The 21,658-nt window shown below is 59.8% G+C and overlaps 1 protein-coding gene across 2 annotated transcripts; it reads left to right on the plus strand.

Annotated features, from left to right (window-relative positions):
• The first annotated feature begins 328 nt into the window (after positions 1-328).
• Positions 329-21,096, plus strand: KCNN3 (potassium calcium-activated channel subfamily N member 3). Of its 2 annotated transcripts, none has more exons than XM_038162052.1 (8): positions 329-1,170; positions 3,962-4,057; positions 7,107-7,525; positions 11,042-11,183; positions 12,827-12,937; positions 14,161-14,288; positions 14,460-14,529; positions 14,957-21,096. In XM_038162052.1, the coding sequence occupies exons 1-8, from the start codon at positions 454-456 to the stop codon at positions 15,251-15,253; spliced, it is 1,980 nt and encodes a 659-aa protein (XP_038017980.1). In that variant the 5' UTR covers positions 329-453; the 3' UTR covers positions 15,254-21,096. The 2 variants fall into 2 exon arrangements, with proteins under 2 accessions (XP_038017980.1, XP_038017981.1); XM_038162053.1 differs by lacking the exon at positions 329-1,170 and adding an exon at positions 3,268-3,434.
• Positions 21,097-21,658: the final 562 nt, after the last annotated feature.

The following is a 21,658-nucleotide window of genomic DNA, read 5'->3' on the forward strand; positions in this document are numbered from 1 at the left end:
ATCCCCCCCGGGACGGGAACACCTGCTCCGGCTGCCGCCCGTAATCTCCAGCCTCTAAACGGATTAAAGGGGATCATATCAAAGGATGGAGGGGGATGCCCTGGGGGGAACTCAACGGGTTAAACCAAGGAGGGGTCGGTCGGGACTCGCCCATCGCACCGGCGCCCGGTGCAACCCGGTGCACTACAAGTCCCGAACGACCCCGCAGAGATGCAGGAGCCGGGGGTGTGATGGGGGGGAGATCCGAAGCGGGGAGCGGGCGGGGATGATGTCAGCCTGCGGGGAGCCCCGGCGTGGCCAATGGCGCTGCGGGGCCGGGCCAGCGGCAGCGGCGGGGGCGGTGGCGGCGGCGATAGCGGCGAGAGCGCGGAGCCCATTCATGATCCGGCGAACGGGGCCGGTGGCGAGTAAAGCGGAACCGGTGCCCTGCAAAGCGGCGCCGGTACCGCCGTCATGGAGACATCGGGGCATCTCCACGATTCGGGCGTGGGGGACTTGGAGGAGGATGGTCGGTGTCCCTGCCCGTTACCGGGGGACGAACGGTCACCGCCGCCGCCCTCCGCGCTGCCGCCGCTCCAGCACAGCCTGTTGCACTCCTCGCCCGGGTCGCTACGGGCCCCTCCTCCTCCTCCCGCCGCCCCCGCCGCCCTCCACCCTTCCTCCCGCCACGGCAGCCAGCTCAACCTCGGCGACCACCCAGCGGGCTCTGGGGTGGCGAGCAGCAAGCACCGGCAGCCCAGCCCTTTGGTTCACCGGCGGGACAGCAACCCCTTCACCGAGATCGCCATGAGCTCCTGCAAGTACAGCGGCGGGGTGATGAAGCCCCTCAGCCGGCTCAGCGCATCCCGGCGGAACCTCATCGAGGCCGAGCCGGAGGCGCAACCCCTGCAGCTCTTCGGTGCCGGTGAGCCCCCCGAAATCGTCGTCTCACGCGAGGACAACCACGCGCCCGCCGCCCACCGTCCCACCCGGCCGCCCGCCCGGCCGGCCCCCAGCACCTTCGCCAAGGGGCCCAAGCGCAAGGCACAGAACATCGGCTACCGGCTCGGGCACCGCCGGGCGCTGTTCGAGAAGAGGAAGCGCCTCAGTGACTACGCGCTCATCTTCGGCATGTTCGGCATCGTCGTCATGGTCATTGAGACCGAGCTCTCCTGGGGGCTCTACTCCAAGGTACCAGCGGGGCCGGGGGGGTGTGTGCGGGGCTGGTGGCTCCTGACGGTGCCTGGTGGGGCCAACACGGCCCCATCTGTGGAGCGGGATGAACATGGAGCTGATCTGGAGCGGAGCAGGGGCAGGCAGGCTGGCCGGCGGCCGGCAGGATGTTCCCGGAGCTCTGGTGGATGCCGCAGCCACAGGTGTTGGACAGGGCGAGCTCCCGGCCGGAGGTGCAGGGGCTTTGTGCTGGTGGCTGCTCTCTCCAGTCCTGCCCCGGGCTCTTTGCAGCAGCAGGCACCGAGCCACCGAGGTTTGTGGTGCCTGTTGCTGGCATGGCAGCGCGCTCCCCAAAAGCACTGTGCCCCCGGCCGTGCAGCGAAGCACCCCCTCCCTCCTCCTCCTCCTCCTCCTCCTCCTCCTCCTCCTCCATACCCCTTCCTGCCTTTATTTTTATTTTTTTAATTTTATTTTTTTGCAGGACAGTGTCTTTTATTTATAATTCTCCCCCCCCCCCCCCCCCCCCACGTCCCTTCCAGCTCCTGCTCCCGGGCTGCGCTGGTTGGCAGCGATATGAATAACTCTTTGTATAGACATCTGTCATGTTATTTATACTTATCCAGAGAGGGGAAGGCATCGGCACCCCCACCAGCACCCATGGGCGTCAGCGGGCCGCGAGGGGGCTGGGGTGCAGCCAGAGGGGGTCCCCGCGCCCCCGGGCAGGGGAAGGAGCGGGTGGGAAGGGGCTGCTCCCCCCTTCCCTTCCTGCCATCCTCCGGCACGGGCAGCGGGGAGGCAGCGGGAGCACCGCAGGTGGAGGAGGGGAGGCGTGTCGCCGGGGGTCCTGTGCTTTGGGGGACCCTGCTGCCTCCCTGCCCACCCAGGTGCCTGCCTGGGGGGGTTCCTGAGCCCCATCCTTCCACGGCTGCCAGGGTCAGTGGGCATGGGGGGGCTGCGGGCAGCACTTCCACCGCTCTGAGGCAGGGGCATGCCTTGCTGCCAAGCTGGCATCCTCGCCGAGAAAGAAAGATGCTCCAACGCCAGAGCCTTTTCCTGGTGGTTCCCACTCCCCTTTGGCAGGAGCAAAGCCGAGCCACCATCCCCCACCCGCATCTGCTACCTGTTGAGTCGCAGCCACCCTCGCAGGCTCCGTGTGCCTGCATGCCTGGCACAGGGGGGGACCGTCCACCCCGACCAAGCCGCCAGCAGAACGCTGCCGTGCTCGCTTGGCCCCAGCACGCCGAGCTGCTGTGTCAGCTGGGGAAGACCCCGTGAGTCAGCGCTGCTGCCATGCAGCAGCTGTGACACGCTGCTGCCCTACCGTGACACAAACGATTGTGCTGACAGCCACGGGGTGCACGCAGGACAGTCCCTGGCTCCGGCCTCCCGAGGCCCTTGGCCAGATTTGCAGCAGCTGGGTGTAAATCCCACCGCAGGCAGCAGCCCCCGGTGAGAAAGCAGAACTCACCGGCAGGGCCGTGACCACGGCGGTGGGAGCCCCTGGGATCAGGGCTGGCTGCCGTGGTGCAGATGGGGACGTCAGTGCAGCTCCAGCTCTGCCCCACAGCCCCAGCCGTGCCACCACGTGCAGCGAGGACACGGTGGCCAGGCTTTGCCTTGCCTGCTCCTTGCCTGCTCCTCGACTGTGGCAAGACAGGGCCTCTCCTGCCCGCAGGGCAATGCTGCTGCTTCCCACCACCTGGGCAGCACCACCGGGGCCAAGCATCCTGCCTCCTGCCACCCGCCTGGCGGAGCAGGACGTGTGCCAGGGGTGCCAGGGTCCTTCCCCACTTCGGCCTAGACCCTACGTTGTTTGCTGCGGGCACGGGATCCGGGAATGGCTCTTCCTGACAGGTCTCTCCAGGCAGGAGGCTTTGGGACGCTTGCCAGGCGGGTGCCCCGTGCAGGGTTTGTGCCCCTGAGGAGGGTCTGGCCAGAGCCACCTTGGCACAATGCTGCCCCGGAGCTCGCCTGTTAATAGTAGCGTTTAGTCACAGCACTTTTCTTAGCACCAGCCATTATATCCACACAATTGCACAGCCAGAGCCAAGTCGTTAACAATGCGGTGCCGCCTCCACAGCAAATAGTCCCTTCTCTGCGTGCAAACAGCCTGTGGGGATGGGGAGCCCGGGGAAGAGGGAGCCAAGCCAGGCCAGAGCCAGCCCGGCATGCTGGGGAGCCAAGGGTTGGGTGCCATGAGCCAGCTGGGTCTTGGCGGGCCGGGTGTGCCAGGCCTGGGCACGCTGGGGATGGCACGGAGCTGCGGGATGGGCGCTGAGGGGGTTGGTTTGGGAATAACATCGGGGTGAGGGGCCGAGCGTCGGCGGGGCTGGACTGTGGCTGGCACACGCAGGAGTTCAGGAGTGGTGAATCCTGCTTTTCCCAGCAGGGACCCGCCAGTTCGGCCATCAGGGAATCAGGGGCTGGTTTAATTTAGGTGAGGTTAATTAGCTGCAGGGTCTGTTAGATCTTCTGTGTGGATACCGTAACGCTGGGCTCAGGAGGGATGGGGCTGGGGCACGCGCTGCACATCTCAGAGGGGAGGTTGGGGACTGCACTCAGCAGAACGGAACTGAAAAAGAGTTTTGGGCTGTTTTTGCTGGTGGTGCCAGTGATGCTGGAGGTGCCAGCGCTGCTGATGGTTCTGATGGTGCCCTTACTACTGTGCCAAGCTGCTCAGGGGGGAGCTCAGCAAAAGTGCCACTGAGGATGGGGTAGCAGGTGTTGGGGGGCAGTGTTTTCTTTGGGGTGGGGAGCCCGGTGCCACAGCTGTGTGCCCCTTAATGCCTTCCCTGCTTTCACCCTGCAGGACTCCATGTTCTCCCTGGCCCTGAAATGCCTTATAAGCCTCTCCACCGTCATCCTGCTGGGCCTCATCATCGCCTACCACACACGGGAGGTGCAGGTAGGTCCTGGCATCCCCAGTGCCCAGCGAGGGGCTGCTGGGGTGGGCGGTGGGGTTTGCCAACCACCTGAGTGGGACGCAGCAGCTGAGCTCACATCCTGCTCCACCCTGCAGCATCCTTCCTCTTTGTCAGGGTCTGGAGGGGCAGCGAGGGTTCTTGGGGGGCATTTCTTGGTCTGAACCCCAGGAGCTGGGCAGATATGCTGGCGGCTCGGGGAGACTCCAGCCAGGAAGGGCTCAAGCCAGTCCAAGTGCCAAGGAAAGCCACGAAATCCTTTCCTAATCAGGGCTGCACACTCTCTTCCTCCCTGGGAAGTTAAAGGACTCCCAGTTTGTTCCAGGAAGGCTGTGCTTCCCTGTGCCCCGGCACAATGCCAGCCTGTTTGGGGCCTGGGAGGAATGAATCACCAGCCAGGAGAAGGAGCATCCTGGGAAGGGATGTCAAAGCCCCTGAGTGCACCAGAATCCCACCTTGTCCCTCCTGGGGCTGGGGGACAGAAGGGCTTTGCCATGGAGGGGCTGGCAGCAGCCTCCCACTCCCTGCCTGCCTCAGTGTCCCCTCCAGCTCAGCCTGCCCCCATGGGGACCAAGCCTGGGGGTGGGTGAGCTAACCAATGCAAATATTTGAGAGCTCTGCTTCTTGCTGGAATAATATTTACCCCAGGATGACGGTGGCTGGGGTCAGCGGGCGAGCTCTGCCCTCGGTGCTCGCTGCTTCCTCTGCTTGTTGTTCCTGGCAGTGGGTTGTGCAAACACAACATCCACCCAGGCAGCACACAGGTCATCCCACCTCTGCTGCCTTGACCAGAGCCCAAGTGCCACCGCTGTCCCTCTGCACGTGGGGACTGAACTTCACCGTGATCCCAGCTGCTCTGCCAGGCCAGTTAAACTGTCCAGACAGGGAATTAGATGAGTTTGACTCGATCTGCTCCAAAGTTGAGCTGGCTGCTCATTGCCCTGAGTGTTACAGAGTGTTACGAAGGAATTGCTGACAATCCAACAAAGATGTAAGTCCTCAACTCCTTGCACCTCTTGGCCAAGGTGGGGGACTGTGCTCACCCGGCCATGGCACTTTCAGACCTCCCAGCCTCTGGGAAACAATTACTTCAGCCCCTTCCCTCGGGATTCCCTCTCCCTCTCTTGCCCAGAGAAGCTGCGGCTGCCTCATCACTGCAAGGCCAGGCTGAATGGAGCTTGGAGAAACCTGGGATAGTGGAAGGTGTCCCTGCCGATGAAAGTGGGTGGAATGAGATGAGCTTTAAGGTCCTGTTCAACCCGAACCAGTCTGTGATTCTATCATCCTAATAACTGCGTTAATTAGTCCTTTGAAGGTCTTCCCGTGCCTCAGTTTTTCTGGGGCTGAGGCATCACTCGGCACCCCACTGATGTCTCTGGTGCCTGGGGCAGAACATGCCATCCTCTGCCAGCACCCTGTTGTCACCACAACACGTGCAGGAGAGCAGTGCTGGCAATGCTGCCAGCTCCTGCCAGGGTGTTGTGGAGGGGCAGAGACCCCCTCGTCCCTGTGCTTGGAGTGCCTGGAGCTGTTCAGGCTGTCGGTGAAACTTTATTCCTCATGAGGTGTCTCGGTAGCTTCACTCGGCCTTTGTTTTTCCTGGAGACGTGGTGGCTCTTGTTCCTTCCCCTGCTGGAGCCAGTGATGCTGGATGTGTTGGGAAATGCCCCCTCGGGTAGCACTGAGCCACTCTAGGTTTCCATGGAAACCCACTTCGATGCTTCACAGGTACAGAACAGGAGAGGGGCTGGCTCGAGGGAATCCTGCCCAAATCTTGCTCCTTCCCTTCCCTGGCCTGTGGCAACTCCCCATCATCCAGTCAAAAGGCTCCTGCCTTTTCCGCTTGCTAATTTGTTTATTTTAACACCCTTTTCCAGGAAGGAATAGGCTGTCAGCTTGCTAAATGCCTGAGGATCTCCCTTGACAGCTTGGAGCATTTTTGTAAACAATTTCTCAAACAAAGCAGCTAAAAGGAGCAGAGTTTTCCCCACAGAAAGGGAGGTGGCTGGGACAGCCGCTCCGTGAGTCAGTCCCAGTGGCTCCTGCCATCCCCAGGGAGAGCCCCAAATGCCGTGCCGTGCTAGAAGGGTGGCTGGCACAGGTGTCCCGGGGCCTCTGCCAGGGCAGGAGGGTTGTCCCTGGGCTCAGGGCCAGCTGGGGCCGTGCTCCTCACCCACCCCTCACCCGCTGCCTGGGCTCTGTGAGCAAGCAGGATTGAGGGCACGGACGGTAGCACCAGCTGCCACATCGCCCTTGGATCCCTTCCTGCTGGTTTCTTTGCCAGGAGCTGCTTACAGAGAGGCCCTGAGCACGTCCCTCCTGCCGGGTGGCCCTGTCACACCCGGGAGAGGCCAATGGCAGCCTCGGGACTGCCCCTGCCGAGTCACCTGGCTGCGTGGCTCCCAAGGCTCTGGTGGCACCCCAGGGAGGCCAAGCGAGCTGCCCGTCTCCCCAGCTCCGGCAGAGACCCCAACTCCATCACTGCTGATGGGAGAGGAGCTGCCGTACCCAGGATGAACCATCAGTTGCCATGACAACCCAATCCCATCTCCGCCAGCAGCTGGATGCTCTGGCTGTGGTGCTCACTGCCCAGATATTGCCCCGGCACTCAGGGTGTGACGATGTCAGCGAAGCCAGCGCCCCACCAGGAGCAGAGGGACCGGGGTGACCCATGCCGGTGCTCTGCGGCACCACGGCTTCCCCATTTCCGTGGCCTGGGGACGTTTTGGGAGGTGGGCTCCTGCCAGCCAGATTTTGGGGGAGCTGTCGCCATGCTGTGCCTGGGTGCGTGCTCAAGTGCAGGCACCTTAAAGTTTCGGTGTCCCCTGCAGCGTGACCATCCCTGACACCCACCAGCAGAGGTTGGTGGAGAGTCATTCCCACGTTTTTCTTCTCCATCCATCTCCAGCGCTTCTGGCTGAGCCACACCCGGCTCCTCTCAGCCCTGAGCCCCATCGCCTGTGCAGGGAGGGTTAGGGATGCCAGTGGGCAGGCTGTGGGGCCACTGGTAACGGTGCTTTTGCATCCTGGCAGCTCTTTGTGATCGACAACGGAGCTGACGACTGGCGGATAGCGATGACGTACGAGCGCATCCTCTACATCAGCCTGGAGATGCTGGTTTGTGCCATACACCCCATCCCCGGGGAGTACAAATTTTTCTGGACAGCTCGCCTGGCTTTCTCCTACACACCATCTCGGGCAGAGGCCGACGTGGACATCATCCTGTCTATCCCCATGTTCCTGCGCCTCTACCTGATTGCTCGGGTGATGCTGCTGCACAGCAAGCTCTTCACCGACGCCTCCTCGCGCAGCATCGGGGCACTCAACAAGATCAACTTCAACACCCGCTTCGTCATGAAGACCCTCATGACCATCTGCCCCGGGACGGTGCTGCTGGTCTTCAGCATTTCCCTCTGGATCATCGCCGCGTGGACGGTCCGTGTGTGTGAGAGGTGAGGGGGTTTGGAACGAGCAGGGGGTCAGGGGTCCGTGGCAGCTCAGGGTGCTCAGTGCCTGGTGGTTTGGGATGCTCAGCTGCTAAGGACGCACGGAGGTTCGGGATGCGTGGAGGTTTGGGATGTTGGAGGTGGTTTGGGATGCTCAGCTGTTAAGGACGCACGGAGGTTCGGGATGCGTGGAGGTTTGGGATGTTGGAGGTGGTTTGGGATGCTCAGCTGTTAAGGACGCACGGAGGTTCGGGATGCGTGGAGGTTTGGGATGTTGGGGGTGGTTTGGGATGCTCAGCAGTTCGGGACACGAGCATGACAAACAGCAGTTCGGGATGCGTGGAGGTTTGGAATGCTCCACGGTTCAGGATGTTCAGGAATGCGTGATGATGTGCAGCGGCTCTGGAAGCTCAGCAGCTTGTGGTCTGGGATTCACGGCAGTTTGGACTTCTCAATGGAGATGTGATGTTCCAGCACCCTGGAGGAGGGCTGCAGGGCTCTGGGGCCCTGTTGTTCCAGATGATAAATTGGCTGCACAGGCAGGAAGCAGAGCAGGGCCTGTCCTCACAGCGCCTAAGCCAGGCAGGATCCTTGTGCAAGAGGACATGTGCGGTGCCAGAAGCCCCAGGAGCACGGGCAGGGGACAAGGACAGAGGTGGGAGCTGGGGGCTGTGTCCGGGGAGGGCCCAGGGGTGCTGATGGTAAGTGACAGGGCCTGGCTCAGGCTCTAGCATCGCTGCGACTGACTGCCATGACAACACTGTGGTGACATACCCACAGCTCGGTGGCATCGCGCCAGCACCAGCGTGCTCAGCACCGGGGTTGCTGTGGCGACCAGCCTGGTGGGTATCACTGCACCTCCCTCTCTCAGGGACCCGCCACCACTCTTTGTCTGCTGAGGGAACCAGGGGGGCCGTGGTGGTGGCATCCCAGCGCCGTGCCAGGAGGTTTTCTCCACAGGCTGCCAGCAGCGCCTGGGGAAGGGAGGGCGGGTCCTCCACAAGCTGTCCTGTCGTGGCAGCTTTGTGGCACCCTTGGAACTAAGGTGCGAGGGATCACAACCGCCGGCACCCCAGGGTTACCTGGGATACCCAGATTGCTTTCAAAGGGAGAGGAAGGCCAAGCCCCCCTCCTCCTCAGAGTGGGACCCGTTGCTCTGGTCACGCTGCGAAGGGACATTAGGGCAGCTGTAAGTGCTGTGGCAGTGCTGTAGGATGGCACGCCGAGGTTTTATGAGCTTTTACTGGTTGCATTTGCCTTCCTGCCTCCCTTAATGATTCTCCCCTTATGAGCTGGATGCTCAGGCCCTGCCTAATCGTGTTTGAGAAATTGTGGTTTGTGCCTCCTCAGCAGGGAGCGGGCGGACAGGCACCCAGGACACACACAGGAGGGTAACCCAACACCTGGCAAGTCTTAGGCTGGAAGACGCAGTGAAGAACTATTAGGAGCAAAAATCCCCAGAAATTATGCAGACGAGGCGCTGCAGATCGTTGGCACCGCAGTTGCCATCACCTCCCTCGATGTACAGAGAGGCAGGAGAGAACCCAGGTGGGCTGGAGATGCGTCAGTCCTGGGGGATGCAGGGCCGGGGGAACGCAGAACCCCTGGGACACGCTCCATGTGTGAGGGATGCCATATCCCTTGTGGATGCACCAGCCCTGGGGGGACCACAGCTCCCACAAAGGCTACCCAGGCCGCGTCCCCCTGTCCCCACTGGAAAACAATTTGCTGCCTTTTGCAATTTGGGTGGCCCAAGCGGCACCCACCGGGCCCGGGCGGCTTAGAGGTGACGCCGCCTCTCCACAGACGTGCTTGTGGGGCTGGGGTGCTCCTCGGCACCGAGCTGTGGTCTCGGTGTCTGTGGGGGCAGCAGCATCCTCCCTCGCAGCAGCGAGTCGCTTAGCAACCTCGCCCGCTCTCCCGGCCACCGCTCCGCCGCCCGCGGTGCCGCCGCCAGCGCTGCCGGCCCGGCCCGACGGGCGCACACGTGTGCCCGCACGTGTGCCCTCCGTGCCACCGGCCCCGGGGCTGCCCGGAGCCCCGGGCTTGGCTCGGCCGAGGCGGGCAGGGCGGCAGGGTGATGCTCAGGCTTCTTGGGAGGTGAGGGAGGATGCGGCCCCAGCGGGAGCGGGCGGGCAAGGGGATGCCAGAAAGCGGTGCTGGTGTCTGAGCGATTGCAGCAAGCCTCGGTGCGAGCAGGTGGCCCCTTTCTGCCCACACCAGCCCCTGTGGCATGGGCCAACCCGTCTGGTTTATCAATTCTTGCTCAAAGTGCTACTCAGAGGAGAAAATGTCCCCCTGTCCAGCGTGATGCTCTTGGCGCTGTCCCCTCAGGACATTCCACCCCGTGGGATGGGGTGGGCTCGGCTCTCCTCAGGAGAAGACACTGGTTGGGATAATTGTGTGTGCCCCCACCGCTGGTGCTGGAATTTTGGGGAGTGCCACCGTGGTTACGGACTCTAACTCCCCTGGCCAACCCTGCCCAGAGCGAGCCTCACCATGGCTGAAGGTGCTTCCTCCTGCACCAGGACCTCATTTGAGTCTCCAGCTGGGGGAAAAACATTTCAGAAGAGGAGAAAACCCAACTGCTCTGCGAGTGATGATCTTGGAGCTGGGATTGCCAAAAGCTCCATCTGTTTTCCCTCTCCGGATCCTGTGAAGAGGCTGGGAGAAGCCTGCCAGGGAGGCAGGAGAACAACCATGCTGTTCATAGTGGGGTAAAGGCGCTGCCCGCCCCTGCCAGCTTAGGGATGAGCCCTGCTGCAGCCTGGGCCAGGCCCTGCTTGGCTGCCAGGAGTCAGCACTGCATCCCTGGGGATCGTACCTGCCTGGCCTGGCTGTGCTTGCCCGGCCCTGGGGAGCTGGAGGCAGCTGGGGCCCCTCCTGGCGTGTCTGCTGGAAGAGCCACAGCCAGTGTCTGGGACAGCCAGAGTGGTCACTGACCTCGCATCCCCAGCAGGGACCTGGAAAATCTGCAGCATTCCCAAAGCTGCGGCCGCTCCACGTGTGCTGTGTCTTGAGAGTGTGAGCTGCCCCTCTGCTCCTGAAAGCCAAGCCCGTGCCAGAGGCTCGACAGGATCCATGCCCAGCAGTTCTGCTGGGGCTGCTGGCAGCTCTGCCTCCTGGAGTGCCACAGCCCGGGCCGCAGCACCAGTGGGATGCAGGGGAGGATGCCAAGGGTGGTCAGGGCCTTGGCAGAGCCGCAGCTCTTTCTGCCATCAGCCAACTCTTGCTGCAGCACCACACGACACCGGGGACGCGCAACAGGACTGGGATGTGGTGACAGGTCTGACTGAAAGCAGAAGCCCTTTGCGCCGAGTTTTTGCTCTCATTTTGTCCATGTGCGTTTTCCAGTGCCAGAAATTGTGCAACCACAGCTACCATGGCACATCCTGCTGTGTTGTCAATCCTGTACCCCAGCACAGCCCACGCTGGGGGAGCCACAGTGCCTAGGTACCCCCATTTCTGCCCCATCCCTCCCTGTCCCCTGCCGTGACACTGATGTCCCCGTCTCCTTGGCAGGTACCACGACCAGCAGGATGTAACCAGCAACTTCCTGGGTGCTATGTGGCTCATCTCCATCACCTTCCTCTCCATCGGCTATGGGGACATGGTGCCACACACCTACTGTGGGAAGGGAGTCTGCCTGCTCACTGGCATCATGGTAAGGCTCGTGCCAAGCTGGTTTCCATCCCGGGGGCTCTGCCTGTCTCCAGTGCAGAGGAGGGGCCTCTGGAATTTACCAGGGCCTGTTTCTCAGCTGTTTTGTCAATGCACGAGGCCTAATGACTTCAGCTCTGAGGTTTTATAGCCTGGAAGTTGATGGAGTTGTCTCAGCTGATGAATTTGGGGTGGATTTGGACCCACATTCAGTAAGGGTGGAGGGCCTTTGGTGGAGTCAGGGATCACAAGGGCACCTGAGCGTCCCTTGGCCATCCTGGTCCACACCATCTGGCTTCCATCGCTCCCATGGGTTCCTTTCCTTCTAGCCTAAAGGCCACCATTCTCCAGTTCCTCCAGAGTACCTGCCCCTAGAAGCCCACCACGAGATCTCCTGGCTCGTGGGACTTTCCAGCCAGGGCTGCTGTAGGAGCAGCTGGGGGCCCTAGGGTGCCAGCTCCTCCACAGATGCACCCCAGCCATCAGCTCTGCCCACCTCAGCTCCAGGCCCTGGGGATGGAGCCGTCCCTCCTCCCAGCTAGGGCAGACCGAGCTGATGCCCCACGAGTACCATCAGCTGGGGAGGCTCCTCCAGGAGGTCTTGTATTACCTGCAAGTCTTTGATCTGTCTTGGGTGAGGCCGGATGCAGCAAGGCTGGTGTTACTGGTGCGAGCCAAGCAAGGGAGGAAATCCCTGTGGACGGGGGTGATGCAGCAACTGCCAGCAGAAGAGGAGCTGCCGGCTCAGCCCAGGCGATTCCAGTGCTGCAGGCTCCCAAAACTCTTCCCCGGCCAGTGGTGGCTTTGAAGGGACACACCATCAGTCAAAGTGTCCCCCCACCCCCAGTACAGCCCCCCCAGGCCTGGGAATGGAGACCCCCCCGTGCCCTCTGGGGCTGGAGGCTTTGCTGGGCTACCCCAGCCAGCACCAGGGGTAGTCGCTCGTGCAGGAGGAGAGAGGTGGTGGCAGTCGAGAGAGTGCAGCAGGACCTTTGAGGACGCTGAAGGATTCAGGCTACCGGGTTAATTAATGACTCTTTAAGGAGAGCTTGCCAGGCTGACAGCACTCTGCCAGAGCACTGGTGGGGGGGAGTGACCCAGCTGGTATGAGCAGCAGCGGGCAGAGCTCAGGAGCACAGCAGGCAGGCTCTGCAAAGGACACCTCGGCACAGATGTGCACTGGAGATGGTGGCTGCCACGCACATCTGGCCCTAATTGCCCAGATAAGGGAGTTGCCAGCTGGTGCAGCTGGGATACGTGGCAATTTGAAGGGTCCTGATTCGGGGCCCCTTCTCTGCTCTCAGCCGTGTTGCCCGGTGCTTCCCCACTGCTCTCCTGGCCCAGACCTCTCTTGGGAGTGGAGGGCTCCCCATCCCACAGGGCTCTGGCACGGGGCAGATCTCTGGCCTGTGGTGGCACAGGCTCCCCACTGGCCACTGCTGACCTTGCTAACAGCCCTGGCCTCTCCCATTAGTCACAGAGGCCTTCATCAGCCACTCAAGGACACCCAGGCTCTCTAAGGTCTTGTTGGAGTAATGGCGAGGACACGTAGCTTTAGTTAATTAGCAGATTTCAAGGATGAGGGGTGGGAGTGCTGGTGTTACAAAACAGGGACCAACTGTTTGCCCCACTGGTGTCCCCGCACAGGGCGCTGGATGCACAGCGCTGGTGGTGGCTGTGGTGGCCAGGAAGCTGGAGCTCACCAAAGCTGAGAAGCATGTCCACAACTTCATGATGGACACACAGCTGACCAAGAGGGTAAGGTGCCATGGGGGACAGCAGGGGCGGGGGCATTGCTGTGTGCCAGGAGCTGGGGATTTGGGCTACCGTGGCAGGAGGGAGGTGTCAGCACCTCTGGATCCTGTGGGTGCCACGGTGGAAGAAGGTGCCAGCATCTCTGAGTGAAAATACAACAGGAGAGGAAGGTGTTGGCATCTTTGGATGCGGGTCCTGCAGGTCACTGCTGAGGAAGTTGTCCAAGCGCTGTGGATATTTCGCAGGCACAAGTGTTACACTGAGACAAAAAGCAGCAGCTCTCTTCCAGGGATTTAGGTGATTTTGGGAGCATACTCCCTCCTCTTCCAGAGCATGACCTCACTCCTCTTGCTGTCAGGAAGACAACTGGATTTCAGTGATTCAGTGTCCACCACAGATAAGAACCACACTGTGAGGTACCCAGCGCCTGCAGGGGGGTGTTCGTGGGGTCACTGCCATACCAGAACTGGTGTCACATCCCTGGTAGCATGCAGGAGCAGCAGGAGGTCGCTGGTGTTGGCAGCCTCACCGTGGCAAAGCATCAGCCAACCAACAGCGGGGTGTCATATGATGGGCTCTGCACCTAGAATACGTTTTAGAGGGGATGGAGGCAAAACAAGCACGGAAAGGCAACCAGTGATGGGATGCAAGCAAGGCACCACCTCACCCCAGAGAGCAGAGCCCCAAACAAAGCCCTGACACCCCAGCAATAGTCAGGACCTTGGTGTGACCAGGCTGGGAAAGCAAAACAGCTGGTCAGCCCCTCTGCACCGGCCACTGATAGGGATCTGCAGGCCCCGTGCCAGGCAGAGGGCAGCCAACTGCTCCTGGAGCGAGCGGCCGAGCTGCGGTTTGGCCCCAGAGCCTGCGGAAGTCACGTCCCAGCGCCGGCAGCACAACTGGGACCGCCGGTCTGGGGCCTGCCAGGATTCACAGATGGGCGCAGGAATCGGGGAAAACTTCGGGATTTTTTTTTCTTCTTGAGGCTTGTGGCGCAACTTTGTGTGTAGGCAAAGAGCCGGGACTGGGATGTGGGTGCACCAGGGGCCAGCAGCTCTGCTTTCTCTTGCTCCTGCTTGAACTGCTCAGCGTCCCCTGGAACAGTCCAGGAGAGCGTGTGGGTGCCTCGCTCCAGCTGGGGCAGGTCGTGCAGCACTGGTTCACACCAGAGCAGTGTCCCTGAGATCCCACGCGGCTGGTGACCCGCGGCCACTCTTCCTTTCCAGATCAAGAACGCGGCAGCCAACGTCCTGCGGGAAACGTGGCTGATCTACAAGCACACCAAGCTGCTGAAGAAGATCGACCACGCTAAAGTCAGAAAGCACCAGAGGAAGTTCCTACAAGCCATCCACCAGTAAGAGGCTGTGCAGTGGGCTGGGGGCAGGCTGAGCTCCAGATAAACCAGGATCCTGTCCCTGGCAGGGGTGTGGGGGCAGTTTTCCATCGCCCAAGATGCAGGCAGGTCTCCAGGTGCAGTTGGAAAGAGGGCAGGGAGTACAGCCGCGTGCTCTTTCCTTCTCCCCAGGTTGCGGAGCGTGAAGATGGAGCAGAGGAAGCTGAGTGACCAAGCCAACACCCTTGTCGACCTCTCAAAGGCAAGTCCCACAGGAACCCTGTGGCTTGGCCAGACTGAGTGTTTCCCTTCACTCGGAATAACTAAAGCAGACTTGGCTGACCGCAAAATGCTCCGACTCAGTAAATGTCAGCAAGGAATAGCTGCTGTGGGATGGCTGCCCTTGCAAAGCAAGGAGATACACGCTCATGAGCCAGAGGTTCCCTGCAACCCTTTTTGCGAGGGGTACCACTGCTCAGCAGCACAGGGCCAGCAGAGTTTCCTTGCTTTGATGGCCGGGGATGAGCCAAACTGCAGTCGCAGAACCCTTGGAGAACCTGGGGTGGGCTGAGATGGGGCAGCTCTCAGGGCAGAAAGGGGTGGAGGGGTGAGCTCTGCTAGCAGCAGTGGCACTAACCCCTCCAGCCACGGCACTAACCCCGCCACTGTCCCCCGTGTCCCCTCCCCAGATGCAGAACGTGATGTACGACCTCATCACAGAGCTCAATGACCGCAGTGAGGACCTGGAAAAGCAGATCAGTGGCCTGGAATCCAAGCTGGAGCAGCTCAGCGCCAGCTTCAACTCCCTGCCCCTGCTGATGGCTGACATGCTGCGCCAGCAGCAGCAGCGCCTGCTCAGCGCCGTCCTGGAGGCCCGGGGGGTTGGTGTGCCCGTGGGCACCCCCCAGACACCTCTCTCTGAGAGCCCCATTGGGGTCAGCTCCACCTCCTTCCCCACCCCTTACACGAGCTCAAGCAGCTGCTAAAACACAGCCCCTCGGCCCCGCCGTGGGCAGGGGAAGCATTTCCACACAGATCATGAGGTCTCTGTGAACTTTCCTCTGGTCCTTGAACCGCCGCAGGGACCCTTCAGCTGGAGCCAGTGGGACCAGCAGCGCCGAGCGATGCTCGGAGCTTTGCCAACGCCTTGGTATCGGGAATCGCATCCCTCTTCAGGTGCCTCTACACGTGGTGAAGGAAGGGGACAGAAGGTGATGCCTTGGGCCAGCCTGTGCCATGGCGTCCGGTGGCAGACGGAAAACCCACGCTCAATCTCAGGTCTTCACATTTGAAAACAAAACGAAACGAAACGAAACGAAACAAAACACCAAGTCAGAAGCACTGAAGCAACGGAGACACCGGAGGGAGAGTTCTTTCTCCCTGGGGCGCCCCCCTGGCCCCCTGCCCCTCTCACGATTGCCAAACCTCGCCAGGCAGGTGCCGGCGTGGGGAGGTTCGTTATGCAGGCTCTGGCTGACGCTGCCTATGCTCCATTCCATCTCCTTGCCAGGACCCACAGGACAGCCCCCTCACACTGACAGCTGGGTGACAATGTCTGACTGTAACCTTCCTGTGGAGCTCTCTGGAGCTGTGAGTGTTTTTCTACCCAGAGAAGAACAATGGACGCTTCTTCCTTCTGGTCCTTAGTGTCATATTCTGCCTGGAGACACACGCCAGACCCAGGAAAGCAGTGCCTACAGCGTGCAGGGCCACGCAGGGCCGCCCCCAGCCAACGTGCTGGTGGCCAGTGATGGGGCTGGCAGGCCAGCTCGGGCACTGAGGGGGTCTCCAGGTGCTCACATCACTGCCTGCTGGGAGCCTCCCAGCATTTTGCAAAGCCAGTGGGCTCTTTGCAGCAGTCTCTGAAGTGCTGGATGAACACCCCATCAGCTCCAGCTGTCTCCACTCGTGCTGGGAACATCCACGCCTGAGCCCAGCTGGCAATGTCGAGTCCACCAGGATCAAGCAGGAGCTCACTGGCAAGTGATGTGGTAGCAGGGGCAGGTGCTTCATCTGTTTAAAACAAAGCCCATCGCCTTCATGCCACTTCTGCTGGGTTTGGTGGACGGCAGCAGCACTCTCTGGCAGCCTCTTGGCAGAGGCACTGCTGCCCATGCCTGCCAAAGTGCAGCACCTCAGACTCCATTATACTTTTTATGCTGGTGTTCAGCTTCCTGAGGTACCCTTGGCATCACCTGGCTGCTTCTGGAACCAGCCACTTTCTGTTTTGCTTTCACACCATTTCTCCCTTTTTCCTCCTCAGTTCTTCCCCAGGGTCATGTTCTGGCTTTCCTGGGCCCTCGCATGGAGCCATGCCAGGCTCTGACTTTGGGGTTTGGTGTTTGCTGCTTTCCATGAAAACTCAGCAGAGAGTACTTATATATATTTTTAAACAGATGAAGTAACTATGTAATTACTCTGCAATATTAATTACACCTCACCCGGCAGTGTCAGTAATTGTAATCAGTCACTGTGTTACTCCAGGTATACTCAGCCTGTAATGCTCTCCTTTGTAACTTTTTCCCTTCCATAAAGAATGCTGGATTTTGTGCACACCTAGGGGTAGAGACCCGCCCCCCCTCCTGCACCACCACCCCTACACCCCCAATGCTGAAGAATTCCCCTGCTGCCAGTGGTGTGAGGTGGTTTCACTCCCTGTGCCCTGCAGCTGGAGTTACACAGAGAACAAGCAGTAGTTAGTGAGGAGGACTGCCCCCACACTGGCCCTAGGAGGAGGAGGAGGAGGAGGAAGAAGGCTGCAAAATGACTTCTGCAACATGAGATCCCTGTGCTGCAGAGGTGTTGGTAGCAGGGGACCAATTTGGTCACCCCTGCTGCCTTCAGGCAGGCACGTGCCCGTTGCTGCTGGTCCTTGGCCAGCGGGAGATACCTGGCTTCTGGGAAAGAGCTGCTCTTCCAAGCTCTTGAAATCAGTATCATTGATATCCCACGGATGGCTGGGGATTCACTGCTGCCTTGGAAGACCCCCGTGATCTATTCTCAGCCCAGCTGCTGCTCCCTGTTTGCCTGTGGGTGCTCCCCTGTCCATCTTGCCCGGCAGAAGCTCCTGCTGATCTCTCTCAGGAGGTTCCCAGCATAGCAATGGAGGATATGTTAGAAATTCTGAGAAAGAGCCTGAAATGCAGCATTTTCCCCAGCCTGCAGGCAGCTGGTGGAGAAAAAATGCTTTCTGGGCTTCAGATGGGAGCAAACTGCCCACGGAATGGTGCTGTGCATGGGATGAGGCGCGAAGACGTGTCCTGGGGCATCAGAGAGCCAGAGGAAGTATTGGTTCTTAAAGATCAATATTGCCAGCAGGAACCCAGGAACCTCCCTGCCAGGCACATGATCAAGTCTGGGAAACCCAACCAAGTGAGATGAGAGCAGGGGCTGCCAGCTCCAGGCCCCGAGGCTGGAGGTGCTAAGGAGCACAGTGAGAGTGTTGGGATTGCAGCTGGAGCGAGAGACCCTTGTCCTGGGGCAGAGCAGCTGCTGCTGCAGTGGGATTTCAACAGGGCTGGGGGCAGTGGATCCCCGTGCACCCCACAACTTTCCTCCCTGGCCTCCTTTCAGCACGACCTGCAGTGCCACAACCCTTCTGCCCGCGAGCTGGCAGCCCAGGGTGTGCACCCTACGCCCTGCACCTTGCACCCTGCATCCCACACACCCCCACACCGCTAGCCCACCCCTGCACCCCTCATTCCACAGCCCTGAACGCCCATCTCAATCCCCAAAGCCCACATCCCAGCCCTTCACACACCCTCCTGCTGGTTCTTCAGCACTGGTACCGGCAGCCCTGATCCATTGCTCCCAGCACCAGACTCCACCACGGCCAGCACCGAGACCAACCCCGCTCCAGCCCTGCTGCCAGGACCTCAGAGCCCCCCTGAGGCCACAGTGAGGGCAGGCACGGTGAGGAGCCCCCCCAGGGCAGCCCAGCCCGCCGTGCCCAGCCAGAGCTGCTCCCCGATGGCAGCTCTTGGTCACCAGCAGCCTTGGCTGGCACAGCCCCGGTGAACAGCTCCAGTGAATGCTCCCCAGCCAGTCCTGTCCACACGCCTGAGATGATCACTTTGGGTACCCTAAGGGACATCGGGACAAACAGAGAGAGGAGCCGAGATCAGCAACCAAGGTGGAAGAACAGCACAAGAGGAAAATCGCAGAGATGCCGACCTCCTGCAAGCTGGGAAGCGTCTGATCCCACAGTCCAACGGGGCCAATCCCCAATGCCCCTCCAGGACCCACCTGACCCAGCCAGTCTCATTTTTGGCACAGTCTTGGGGGCTTTTTTTTGCTCCACGACTCTCCCTCCTGCTGCGCCTGCAAGGAACTATCCTAGGAATCCCAGAAAAATTCCACCATCTCTCTGCAAACTCATGGACGTTTCTGTCCAGACTTAAGGAGCTTTGACCTGGGTTTGCATCTCGCCTCTGTACTGCTCGCTTCTTTTTTTAATGATAGGGGAAAGCATAATAGTTTATTTTAACTATGAAATATATTGCTATATTATGATGGTTATGGTAACTTTCAATTATGGTTTTGTACCCAACACGGTTGTTAGCAGGCAGCAACACCAGGCTGCTGCCAAAAATGTCTGTTTCTGAGTACAGCTACTACTGCCAGTGAGGATGGGGGACAGGGAGAGGTGCAGAACCCGAGTTGTTATCCTTTATTCCCCCTTGTACTCATTTCCAGTACTTGGAAGCTGACCTCTAGCAGGTCTGGACCTGTGTGTGGCCCAATGGCACCAGAGCTTTGCTTCTCCCTACAGAAAGGTCAGGCTCCCCTTTTTTTCCCAGGTTCTGGAAAGCCATTTTCCCCGGGGCTGTCTCCTCCAGCAGAAGGAGGGACTCTGCTCCCTGGGCACAAGCTCTGCAAGAGTCAAACTCCCCTTTTTCCTCCAAGACAGAGGCTCTTGAGAAAGCAGTGCTGCGGAGCACATTTCCATAGAATTATGGAATCATTGAGGTTGGAAAAGTCCTCTGAGAACATCAAGTCTAACTGTTAACCCAGCACCACCACCAAGCCCGGCACTAACCCACGTGCCCAAGTGCCACAGACACAAATTTCTAAATTTCTCCAGGGATGGGGACTCTGCTACTGCCCTGGGCAGCCTGTACCAGAGCCTGACCACACTTACACACAAGAAGTTTTCCCAATTTTCCCAATTTTTCCAATCCAATCTAAACATCCCCTGGCTCAACTTTCAGGCATTTTCTCTTGTCCTTTCACTTGTTACTTGGGAGAAGAGACTGGGACGTGTCCAGTTCACATTTCACACCCTGCCCTGGGGAGCTGCAGCTTTTGCTCAACCTCAGGATATGATGGCATAGGAGGACAAAACCCTGAGCATGAAAGAGAAATGAGATGAGGTTGCAGGGAGTGTTTTGTCTCAGCCTTCCAGCTGGGAACAGGCTGCCCAGAGTTGTGTCTGCCCCGTCTCTGGTGGTGTTCAAGGCCAGGTTAAATGGGGCTGGGAGCAACCTGGTCTAGTGGAAAGTGTCTCAGCCCATGGCATGGGGAATGAGATGAGCTTTTCCAACCCAAACTATTCTGTGATTCCATGATTCTCTGATTCTATGGACTCCTGGAGCCTCAGAGAGCATCACTTCCTTACCTCCAGCCCCTGAGCTGCTGGACCTGATCCCTCCTGGATCATAAGTCTTAAACTGCTCTTTGGCAGCCACACTTTGTCCTGGCCAGTCTTCATAAAGCATGACGTGTCTGGGAATGAGCAGCACCTATGGAACCAATTCCTGCTGCTTTTGTCCAGAGAAAGTCTAAAAGTCCCTGCACTGGCCCTTCCTGATCAGAGCTGCAGTCACTGCCATGCTGTCACTGTTACCACTGTCAGAGCTGTGCTGGTCTCACCCTTCCAGGCCAGTCTCACCCAGCAGAACCCCAGCAGCAATGAGCTGCCTTGAGATCTGGATGCTCCTTGCTGGACCCCAGACCTGAAATCTCCCTGCAGAAACCAGTTCTGATGGAGGAAAGAGGCTGGTTCTTCTGCGAGGCCAGGGCTGAGCCTCTGCTGGGGCTGCCAGGGGATTCCTGGTCCTCTGCACCACTCTTCCCTTGGGCTTCTCCTGCCCAGCATCTCCCAGGCAGCCCAGAGCCCTGTGCCTTGGCCACCAGGTATGTTTGGTGGGGGGCGAGGGCGGTGATTGCTCAGCAGTTTGGGGAGATTCTGCTGCCAGGCTCTGTACTGCTCTGAGCTTCTCCTCACCTAACTCCAAGCTCCCTCCTGAAAGGTATCCAAAGGTATCCAAGGTTGTAGAGAGGGGATGTTGCAGGAGAGATAAAAAGCTTCTCCGTGGCATTAGTTATTTCCCTAAGGGGTGAGCCACCTCAGAGCCCCGTGAGGCACCAGGCAGGGCTCCAGAACCACCTGCCCAGTGGGTGCTCTTGGCTGGGGGCCCCGGTGCTCTGTGCACCCAGCTCTGCTCCTTCTTCCACCCAAAGTGTTCTTCCCCCCGCTGGGGTCTCAGCACTGCCCATGCACCTTCCAGTGGGAGCTGCTTGCATGTCTCTGTGGTCAGGATCCAGTCCCGGGCTTACCTTCCTCCTTCAGGGCCGGTCTCTCAGCTGGAGGACAGGAGTGGGGGCTGGCCCACATGACAACAGCCCATCCCCACAGCATTGCCATAAACCCGAGCTGTACCCAGAAACAGGCATGTTTTAAACTATGGCTTTAACCTGTTCACTGTAAAAAGTGCCTTGGACTTTAATCTGAAGAGGTCACTATCTAGAAGTATTTACCTGTGCGGGTGTGTAAGGATGCAGCTCTCTGTGCAGAGTTACACACACAAATATATGATCTATACGTACAGCTGTCAGTGCCTCAGAGCCTCTGTTCTGCGAGCCGTCAGAGCTCTTTCCTTTCCGCCCCTGGGGCCAACAGTGGAGGGATGGTGGAGGCATTCCTGGCCCAGGGACCGCTTGCCGAAGCGAACCTTTGTGCCACGAGGGTTGTGCTGGGTGCAGTGATCCTCCTCAGCAGTGCTGAGCTGTGCTGTTCATCCCCAGGAAGGAGCTTGGTGCTCCTCAGGGTCCGTCTGCACGGTCTGGGAAGCCCCCAGGGGAAGGGGATACATCCCTGTTCCCTTGTGCAGAGGGAAGCTGAGGCAGGGGTCACATCTCTGGACCCCCCCCCCCCAGCAGCCAGGAGCTGCTGGGCACTTGGTAAAACCAGGGGGAACCCCCAGATGCTTTGTTTCATGTGAGTGATGAGGGGTTTTCCAGACACCTGATCCCCAAAAGGATCTTTGGTTTCCAAGTTCTTGGGCTGTGGCTCAAGAAAGGAGTGCAGGAGGTTGGTGGCATGGCAGGTGCTTTTCCCTCTGGCTCTGCACTGAGGCTCCCCATGCTCACCCAACTCTCCTCAAACACCA

Source organism: Motacilla alba, chromosome 25, assembly GCF_015832195.1.
Source record: "Motacilla alba alba isolate MOTALB_02 chromosome 25, Motacilla_alba_V1.0_pri, whole genome shotgun sequence".
Taxonomy (NCBI): Eukaryota; Metazoa; Chordata; class Aves; order Passeriformes; family Motacillidae; genus Motacilla; species Motacilla alba.

Bases quoted from the DNA above. Each gene is read 5' to 3' on its own strand.
- KCNN3 (XM_038162052.1), top strand. From the start codon at position 454: ATGGAGACATCGGGGCATCTCCACGATTCGGGCGTGGGGGACTTGGAG. The intron at 1,171-3,961 runs GTACCAGCGGGG...TTCACCCTGCAG, and splicing joins CCTGGGGGCTCTACTCCAAG to GACTCCATGTTCTCCCTGGC. The intron at 14,530-14,956 runs GCAAGTCCCACA...TCCCCTCCCCAG, and splicing joins CCCTTGTCGACCTCTCAAAG to ATGCAGAACGTGATGTACGA.